Source organism: Engystomops pustulosus, chromosome 7 (genome assembly GCF_040894005.1).
Source record: "Engystomops pustulosus chromosome 7, aEngPut4.maternal, whole genome shotgun sequence".
NCBI classification, from domain to species: Eukaryota; Metazoa; Chordata; class Amphibia; order Anura; family Leptodactylidae; genus Engystomops; species Engystomops pustulosus.
In genome coordinates this window covers 1-10,000 of record NC_092417.1, presented here as the reverse complement: position 1 = coordinate 10,000, position 10,000 = coordinate 1, and the positions used below count along the sequence as shown (strand labels likewise).

Here is a 10,000-nt window from a genome sequence, read left to right as displayed (position 1 = left end):
GCGGAGCACAACGGTCCATCGCACCGCGGACCCATCCCTACTCCCCGTGAGTATCTGCTGTATACCGGGGGGGGTGGGGGTCAGTCACATGGATATGGGTGATACAGGGCGTCTTCTCCCTTCTGCAGGAAATCCGATGGTCCTCGCACCACCCGTGATGAGAAGAGGAGAGCCCAGCACAATGAAGGTTAATCTCAGCAGCTCTTCCCCGCCTGTAGGGGCCGCCACGTAGCCTCAGGATGACCTCCTGTAGGGGCCGCCACGTAGCCTCAGGATGACCTCCTGTAGGGGCCGCCACGTAGCCTCAGGATGACCTCCTGTAGGGGCCGCCACGTAGCCTCAGGATGACCTCCTGTAGGGGCCGCCACGTAGCCTCAGGATGACCTCCTGTAGGGGCCGCCACGTAGCCTCAGGATGACCTCCTGTAGGGGCCGCCACGTAGCCTCAGGATGACCTCCTGTAGGGGCCGCCACGTAGCCTCAGGATGACCTCCTGTAGGGGCCGCCACGTAGCCTCAGGATGACCTCCTGTAGGGGCCGCCACGTAGCCTCAGGATGACCTCCTGTAGGGGCCGCCACGTAGCCTCAGGATGACCTCCTGTAGGGGCCGCCACGTAGCCTCAGGATGACCTCCTGTAGGGGCCGCCACGTAGCCTCAGGATGACCTCCTGTAGGGGCCGCCACGTAGCCTCAGGATGACCTCCTGTAGGGGCCGCCACGTAGCCTCAGGATGACCTCCTGTAGGGGCCGCCACGTAGCCTCAGGATGACCTCGTATCTGTCTCTTCACAGTGGAGCGGAGACGTCGGGATAAGATCAATAACTGGATCGTCCAACTCTCCAAGATCATCCCGGACTGCTCCATGGAGAACACCAAGTCTGGTCAGGTGGGTGTCTCCGGCCAGGGGGCGAGAGGTTACCCCAGTCTAGTCAGGTGGGTGTCTCCGGCCAGGGGGCGAGAGGTTACCCCAGTCTAGTCAGGTGGGTGTCTCCGGCCAGGGGGCGAGAGGTTACCCCAGTCTAGTCAGGTGGGTGTCTCCGGCCAGGGGGCGAGAGGTTACCCCAGTCTAGTCAGGTGGGTGTCTCCGGCCAGGGGGCGAGAGGTTACCCCAGTCTAGTCAGGTGGGTGTCTCCGGCCAGGGGGCGAGAGGTTACCCCAGTCTAGTCAGGTGGGTGTCTCCGGCCAGGGGGCGAGAGGTTACCCCAGTCTAGTCAGTTGGGTGTCTCCGGCCAGGGGGCGAGAGGTTACCCCAGTCTAGTCAGTTGGGTGTCTCCGGCCAGGGGGCGAGAGGTTACCCAAGTCTGTGGCAGCTTACATCATGGAGCCCAGGCCTCCCCCTCTCAAGTCTTGTTCTTGCAGAGTAAGGGCGGGATCCTGTCCAAGGCCTGCGACTACATCCAGGAGCTGCGGCAGGGGAACCTGCGTCTGTCCGAGGAGCTGCAGAACCTGGAGCAGCTGCAGATGGACAATGAGGTGTTACGGCAGCAGGTGAGTGGGGCGGTGGTGTGGAGGGAGGGCGGGGGCGTTGGCGGCGGTGTGGAGGGAGCGCAGGGCGGGGGCGTTGGCGGCGGTGTGGAGGGAGCGCAGGGCGGGGGCGTGGGCGGGGGCGTGGAGGGAGCGCAGGGCGGCGGCGCAGGCTGGTGGTGGATTTCATGAACACGTCTCGCATCTCTCGCAGGTGGAGGATCTCAAGAACAAGAACCTTCTTCTCCGCGCTCAGCTCCGACATCATGGGGTGGAAATAGTCATCAAGAACGACGCCCGCTGAGCCCCCGAGCCACCCGACTGATGGACAGCGGACCAAGCCCCTCCCCCGCACCCCGTATCCTGCCGCGTGTATGATAGCGCCCTGTAAATACGCCCGGGAGAGAATTGCGGGACTTGCTGTAGAAATGTATATTTGTCAGATTTTTTTGTACTTGTTGTTGTGCTGACCCCTCCCCCTGCAGCGTGGCCCCTCCCCCCCGTGCCGCCATGTTTTTATTAGATGGATTGTGCTGTACAGTCTCTGCTGCCTCCTGTCCTCATTATTCCTGCAGCCAATCAGAGCTGCCATCTCCTGTCCTGGGGGCGGGGTAGAAGGAGCCGGTGTAGCTCCGCCCTGTGGACGGTAAGGTTATGGATGTATCTTCTATATATTGTGGATTGCACCACCTCCTGCGCCAAAGAAACTTTCAGTACAAGGAACCATAAAAATATATGACCATAAATAACAGAACATGATATCCAGGACGAGAGGATACGACGGAAGGAAGGAACGACCTGTGGTCGCAGGGAAGATTTATACATAACTATGTAACCGTGTCTGATCAATGTTCTGATTGGATACAAGAATCAGTCTGCGCATGCGCTGCTCGTTATACAGAATGAGGAATCCCTGGCTCCTGATGGTGTCACCTGTACTGTCTGCGCATGCGCTGCTCGTTATACAGAATGAGGAATCGCCGGCTCCTGATGGCGTCACCTGTACTGTCTGCGCATGCGCTGCTCGTTATACAGAATGAGGAATCCCTGGCTCCTGATGGTGTCACCTGTACTGTCTGCGCATGCGCTGCTCGTTATACAGAATGAGAAATCCCTGGCTCCTGATGGTGTCACCTGTACTGTCTGCGCTTGTGCTGCTCGTTATACAGAATGAGGAATCGCTGGCTCCTGATGGTGTCACCTGTACTGTCTGCGCATGTGCTGCTCGTTATACAGAATGAGGAATCGCTGGCTCCTGATGGCGTCACCTGTACTGTCTGCGCATGTGCTGCTCGTTATACAGAATGAGGAATCGCCGGCTCCTGATGGTGTCACCTGTACTGTCTGCGCATGCGCTGCTCGTTATACAGAATGAGGAATCGCCGGCTCCTGATGGCGTCACCTGTACTGTCTGCGCTTGTGCTGCTCGTTATACAGAATGAGGAATCGCCGGCTCCTGATGGCGTCACCTGTACTGTCTGCGCATGTGCTGCTCGTTATACAGAATGAGGAATCGCCGGCTCCTGATGGTGTCACCTGTACTGTCTGTGCATGCGCTGCTCGTTATACAGAATGAGGAATCGCCGGCTCCTGATGGCGTCACCTGTACTGTCTGCGCTTGTGCTGCTCGTTATACAGAATGAGGAATCGCCGGCTCCTGATGGCGTCACCTGTACTGTCTGCGCTTGTGCTGCTCGTTATACAGAATGAGGAATCGCCGGCTCCTGATGGCGTCACCTGTACTGTCTGCGCTTGTGCTGCTCGTTATACAGAATGAGGAATCGCCGGCTCCTGATGGCGTCACCTGTACTGTCTGCGCATGTGCTGCTCGTTATACAGAATGAGGAATCGCCGGCTCCTGATGGTGTCACCTGTACTGTCTGTGCATGCGCTGCTTGTTATACAGAATGAGGAATCGCCGGCTCCTGATGGCGTCACCTGTACTGTCTGCGCTTGTGCTGCTCGTTATACAGAATGAGGAATCGCCGGCTCCTGATGGCGTCACCTGTACTGCCTGCGCATGTGCTGCTCGTTATACAGAATGAGGAATCGCCGGCTCCTGATGGTGTCACCTGTACTGTCTGCGCTTGTGCTGCTCGTTATACAGAATGAGGAATCGCCGGCTCCTGATGGCGTCACCTGTACTGTCTGCGCATGTGCTGCTCGTTATACAGAATGAGGAATCGCTGGGTCCTGATGGCGTCACCTGTACTGTCTGCGCTTGTGCTGCTTGTTATACAGAATGAGGAATTGGCGGCTTGTGATGGCGTCACCTGTACTGTCTGCGCATGCGCTACTCGTTATACAGAATGAGGAATTGGCGGCTTGTGATGGTGTCACTTGTTCCTCCTTTGTGTGTTGCTCCCGCGTCTAGTATCTGGGTTGTGTGGTCCACTTGGTTGGGGCCTTGCAGTGGATTCCGTGGTCGGAGCTGCAGTTATTGGAAGTATTTATGGGGAAGGTTTGGGTCGTGGTGTTGGAGGGGGAGGACCTTGGCGCAGGATGTAAAGGTTCCTTTGGGTTCTGGAAGAGGCTGATCTTGGGTTTTGTGGTTATTTTCTCCCGGAGTCTGGATGGGACAAGTATTTTTAGGGTTCGGGCCCTGCTGGAGGTTAATTGGGTGGTTTTTGGGGTGCACTTTGAACTATGTGGATCTTTAAGTAGAATATCTCAATGTTTGGTGAGGATCTTTCCGATGGTGTTCTGGTCCGGATGTATCAGTTGTGGTTCTGGTTCCATCTTTTGTAAAGCTTGGGATGTGCTTGTGGACGGTTCCTCCGGACGCTCTAGTGTCGGCCATGTGCCACATTGAGGAGCCATTTTTTTTTGTAATGGGAACTTGTTAAGTCTAAACTACTGATGTCCACAAGGGAACCCGTCATCAGCAGTTCTCCTAATAAACCACTGCCAGAATATTGTCACCTTCTAGTTTCTGTTTCTTTCATGGTCCGGTGCGGGGACATCATCCAGAAAATCTACGTGTGAGTGAGATGCAAATTGTTTGTATAAAGTCAAGGAGGAGGAGTTTAACACTGAAGTCAAGGTGGGGAGGTCTGAGCAGCTCCTCCTCTGTGACTCTGTGATTTCAGGAGATCTGGTTAGTGATGTCTCTGGATGCAGGACCATCAGTTACAGTGACGGGGAGGAGAGAGCTTGACTTCAGTTCTAAAATCTCCTCCTCCTTGACTTTATACAACCAGTTTACATCTCACTCACAAGTAGATTTTCTGGATGATGTCTCCACACTGGACCATGAATGGAACCTGATCTGGAAGGTGTTCCTCTGCCTGACCACATACGGTAGGGGTTTATTAGGTCAAGTTCTGCTGACAGGTTCTCTTTCAAGAAGCTTTTTGTGGAAAGACCTGTTTGTGGGTTCACAAAATCAAGAAGGTCAAAGTATTCCACCCACAGGCTCCTCCGATAGCAGGGGTTAACCCCTTACACCGCAGTCATGGGGCATCTCAAGTAATTTGGACCCCCCTGCAGCGCTTACTGGGGGGCGCAACCTGTTAGACAAGACAACCTGTTAAAAAAAGTTTAAAACACTTAAAGTTTTTCTGTATTAATCTAATAACCTACTACAATGAAGAATTTGCAAAGTTCATCTAATGTAACGAATAATAAGCCCCTTCTGTGTCCAAATGACCAAAAATATAAAGATCGTACAGACAACGGTATAATCTGCTGTGAATGGCGCCTGCGCCCCCCCGGGTCACCACCACATACGGGGGATTGTTAGACTCCGGACCTTGTGCAGCGTTTGGTATTTTATCCTCTGAGATTTTGTGCATTTTATGAAAAACTTTAATTTGGCCAAAAAAAATTACATTTCACAATTGTATCCGATTTTGTTTTCTCCCCTGTAAAACGATTAAAGGGTTAACAAACTTTATAAAAGTTGTTCTACATATGGGGGGGGGGAGCTTCTATAATGGGGTCATTTATGGGGTGTTACTATTCTCCTCTCAGTGACTTATAACCTGGTCCCTTAAAGCAGGTCCCTCAGGATTTTGTGTTTTTTCTATGAAAATGTGAAAAATTACACCGAAAGTTCAAAGCCCCAAAACATCCAACAAAAAACCAAGTCCCCACCCAGAGGACATTGGGTAAATGTAAGTTATCAAGTATTTTTTGCTGTTATGACTCGTGTGGAAAAAATAGAACATTTTGAATTTCAAAAAGCGAGAATTTTTCCAAACATTTTCGCCAAATATTGGAATTTCTCAAATAAATGCAAAACAAAACAAAGCACCAAAATACATACAAAATGTCACGAGAAAACAATGTAAAAGTCACTGGATGTGTTGAAGCTTCCAATGCTCTAACCACTTCTAACCCGTGTCAGGCAGGTGAGGGGTTAATGGCAAGATGAATCCCCGCCCCCCCCCCCCCAGGGGTTTTTGTTGATGAGGTCGTGGGCTTCTTCCCAGATGATGAAGAGGTCATCTATGTAGACTCTGGGAATGTGATCCCCTCCTCCTCCTCCTCCTCCTCCTCGGTCACTGTGGAGGTAAAAGTGTTGTGCTGTCGCGTGCGCGTGATACAATGTGTCTGTTATGGTAACATGTAGTCTGCAGTTGGAGTATCAGCAATGGCTTGAAGGCCTAATTCAGGCCTAATTCAGCTTGAAGGCCTAGTAGGAGGTCAATCTCGGGGGCTTGGGGGATGGTGCAGCTTTAGGCTTCAGGCTCTAGAGTTGGCGTTCGCGGTGTTTTGGTGTCATGGTCTATTACCTGTCAGATTATTTTAGCTTTCTATGATGTAGTACCTCCTGTCTGCACCCCCCCCCCCCCCCTGTTATCCGCTGGATGGTGACTGGTGGAATTGGTGGAGAGGTCTTTGGGGGCTTCTGTCTCTCCACTATTGGGATTGTGGGGGTTGGATGTTGATTTGGTTCTTTCAAGAGTTCTGAATTCTGAAGAGACAATTTGGATAAAGATGAAAGTGGCCGATGATGGGGGCCCCTTCTTTGTGTGGGGTTCAGCTGATCCATGGGGGGGGGGCGGGGGTGATGGCTCTTATTATTTTTAAGTAAGAAATAAGAATTCAGGTTTAGGAAGAAATCAAATTGCTTTGACCTGGTGGTCGGTCGGAAAGACTTTCATTTGGTGGTGGGGGGGGGGGGCGGGGCGGATAGGTGGAAATTGTTGACCTTTTTATCTTCATTGGTGATTAATGGTTTATTTTCAGGTTTTTTTGTTTCTACCCCCCCCCCCCTCCCTTTTTGCCCCTGGTTTTTCTTTTCTTTTTGTTCTTTTGTGGGTTTGGGAGAAAGTGACTTTTGGGCTCAGAAGAGGAAGATGAGAGTTTCCTGTTCTTTGGGGGAAGTTCTAAAGGAGGAAACTGTTGCAGTTGAGTGAAATTGTCATGTTATTGGTTTCCCCTTGATGTATCTTGGGGGCATCTGAGAAAGATGGTATTTGTGTAGAAGGAGGGTAAAACCATCATTGGGTTTCCCCGGAGATTCATCGTGGATTGTTAGTTTGGAACAATTAAACTCCACCGCTCCCCCGAGGCCTGCAAGTCATGCTCTGCTCTGGAGTGCTGTGTCCTGGGGCGGCGGGACGCGGTGTGCTGTGTCCTGGGGCGGCGGGACGCGGTGTGCTGTGTCCTGGGGCGGCGGGACGCGGTGTGCTGTGTCCTGGGGCGGCGGGACGCGGTGTGCTGTGTCCTGGGGCGGCGGGACGCGGTGTGCTGTGTCCTGGGGCGGCGGGACGCGGTGTGCTGTGTCCTGGGGCGGCGGGACGCGGTGTGCTGTGTCCTGGGGCGGCGGGACGCGGTGTGCTGTGTCCTGGGGCGGCGGGACGCGGTGTGCTGTGTCCTGGGGCGGCGGGACGCGGTGTGCTGTGTCCTGGGGCGGCGGGACGCGGTGTGCTGTGTCCTGGGGCGGCGGGACGCGGTGTGCTGTGTCCTGGGGCGGCGGGACGCGGTGTGCTGTGTCCTGGGGCGGCGGGACGCGGTGTGCTGTGTCCTGGGGCGGCGGGACGCGGTGTGCTGTGTCCTGGGGCGGCGGGACGCGGTGTGCTGTGTCCTGGGGCGGCGGGACGCGGTGTGCTGTGTCCTGGGGCGGCGGGACGCGGTGCGCTGTGTCCTGGGGCGGCGGGGCGCGGTGCGCTGTGTCCTGGGGCGGCGGGGCGCGGTGCGCTGTGTCCTGGGGCGGCGGGACGCGGTGCGCTGTGTCCTGGGGCGGCGGGACGCGGTGCGCTGTGTCCTGGGGCGGCGGGGCGCGGTGTGCTGTGTCCTGATGCCACCTGGTCCAAGGGATTCATTGGTATGAATACGCATCTTAACCTGCGGGGGAGTAGTTTTTCGGAGCAGACCAATGTAGGGAAGGGATGAGAGGGGGAATAAAGGTTTTTCTTGTCCGTGTAGTCCCTGCTGGTCGCTTGGTGGTTTCTTAAAGGTTCCGATCCGGTTCCCATGACCTTTGTGTTACACATCATTCCCTACAACGTGAGACCTACAGAATATGGAATGAGGATCTCCGTGGTCGGGACGCTGTGAGCTTAGAGCATTTACGGATCAGTCTCTCCATCATCAGCGGAGCGAGTCTCCACATAGGTTTCCCGTTCCTCTGGAAGTGTAAGGCCCCAGGGGGTCATAGTAATTCCTCTATTTCTATAGCGCTGCCGGATCGGTCCCTGTGGGGTCATTAATGTCTGAGTTGTGTCTCAGTTTTGCGTCTTCTGCATCCACAATACATAAACAATAACTTCATCTTCCTTCTCCATCATCCTTAGAGGCAATGGGTCAGCGCGTCCTCTCCTATATAGCACTGTCAGTATCGGGGGACGCGGGGGTGTAGTGGGGGCTGTGGGCACGTCTTGGGTTAGGTCTAGCCTATAGCATTCAGGCTGTGCTGGATCGGATGACTACACCTGAGACTATCAGAGCAATTTACTGCAAATGTGACACCAGAGAACACACGAAGCAGAGGAGCTACAACCTCTATATATGGGGGAAGGGAGAGAAGAGTCACCACCAGTGGAGTCTTACACCAGGTAGATGGAAGAGCGCACTACTGGACTGCTATCTCCTTCCTCCTCGTTACCGGTACTGCTGTCCTCTGAACTGCTGGAGGAGGACATCCTCTCAGGGGCCGGGCTCCAGTGCCGGCTGGAGGAGGACATCCTCTCAGGGGCCGGGCTCCAGTGCCGGCTGGAGGAGGACATCCTCTCCGGGGCCGGGCTCCAGTGCCGGCTGGAGGAGGACATCATCTCCGGGGCAGGGCTCCAGTGCCGGCTGGAGGAGGACATCCTCTCTGGGGCCGGGCTCCAGTGCCGCTTCATGGTGGGCACGTCTGGTGTGGAACAGTACAGAACATGAGGAGGTCTTCTACTGGATGTGGTGCGGTCACTGCTGGAGCTCTTGGCAAAATGAGGTTGACCATAAGTAACACTGTCCACTCTATGGAAGTAAAAATGGTGGTGTCATGAGAGGACTGCCCATCCGCAACCTCTACAACTCAGAGCTTGTCTTCATCCACCCCCTGTGCATAGCCGCAGGACTGCCCCCTGTGCTAATGCTTCATCTTCTCCAGACCATGCCCATTCACTACCTCTACACCTTTCAGACGTCGGCCCCATCCTACCTGTATTCTCCTCCTGGCCACTTGCCTCGGCTCTGCTGGTGTAGGCACAAAACCAAAAAGAAGAGCGCCAGGAGCACCAGTCCCATGATGAGAGTGATGGTAATGGCTGCGAATATGCCCATTGGTCCCAGGCCACCTGAAACACAGACACAGGTCCACATGCAAGGACTCGACGGCCATTCCCAAACCCTTAGCGAGTGCTGGATGGACACAGACCTACGCGGACATGGAGATCGACGTCACACGTCTGAGATCCCAGCTGGTTGGTGGCGGTACATCTGTAGAGGCCACTTGTCTCTGATGTCACGTTTGTCAGAATAGCAGAAGCGAGATAATCTGCAGGGACAGCAATGGGTCAGTGACCTGGAGAGGCGCGTGACACAAAGTTCTGACCCAATACTTGTGTCTACCTGAAAATGCAAGTGGTGGCAGATGTGGCGCTATACCTTGGTTGGTAGAAATAGGTATAGAGGACGCCCCCTTGTCATGGTTACAGGTCTAGGTGTAGAGGACACCCCCTTGTCATGGTTACAGGTCTAGGTGTAGAGGACGCCCCCTTGTCATGGTTACAGGTCTAGGTGTAGAGGACACCCCCTTGTCATGGTTACAGGTCTAGGTGTAGAGGACGCCCCCTTGTCATGGTTAGAGGTCCAGGTGTAGAGGACACCCCCTTGTCATGGTTACAGGTCTAGGTGTAGAGGACACCCCCTTGTCATGGTTACAGGTCTAGGTGTAGAGGACACCCCCTTGTCATGGTTACAGGTCTAGGTGTAGAGAACCCCCCTTGTCATGGTTAGAGGTCTAGGTGTAGAGGACGCCCCTTGTCATGGTTAGAGGTCTAGGTGTAGAGGACGCCCCTTATCATGGTTACAGGTCTAGGTGTAGAGGACGCCCCCTTGTCATGGTTAGAGGTCTAGGTGTAGAGGACACCCTCTTGTCATGG

The 10,000-nt window shown here is 54.4% G+C and overlaps 2 protein-coding genes across 3 annotated transcripts in view; one reads left to right on the top strand and one right to left on the bottom strand.

The window, feature by feature from the left end:
* The window catches only part of USF1 (upstream transcription factor 1), an 8,435-nt gene extending 6,429 nt beyond the window's left edge, over positions 1-2,006 (top strand). For both annotated transcript variants that reach the window (XM_072114410.1, XM_072114409.1), the window contains exons 7-11: positions 1-46; positions 129-187; positions 791-885; positions 1,359-1,487; positions 1,678-2,006. The exon at positions 1-46 is cut by the window's left edge and continues 42 nt beyond it. In XM_072114410.1, the coding sequence (XP_071970511.1) occupies positions 1-46; positions 129-187; positions 791-885; positions 1,359-1,487; positions 1,678-1,767 (419 nt within the window). In that variant the 3' untranslated portion in view covers positions 1,768-2,006. The remainder of the gene's footprint in view (positions 47-128; positions 188-790; positions 886-1,358; positions 1,488-1,677) is intronic.
* Positions 2,007-7,678: 5,672 nt separating this feature from the next.
* LOC140068832 (uncharacterized) lies at positions 7,679-9,393 on the bottom strand (the record flags this gene model as incomplete). Its single annotated transcript, XM_072114220.1, has 3 exons — positions 7,679-8,873; positions 9,058-9,193; positions 9,274-9,393. Coding segments are annotated over 3 exons (671 nt in total), but the record flags the coding sequence as incomplete, so codon positions are not given.
* Between the last annotated feature and the right edge of the window lie 607 nt (positions 9,394-10,000).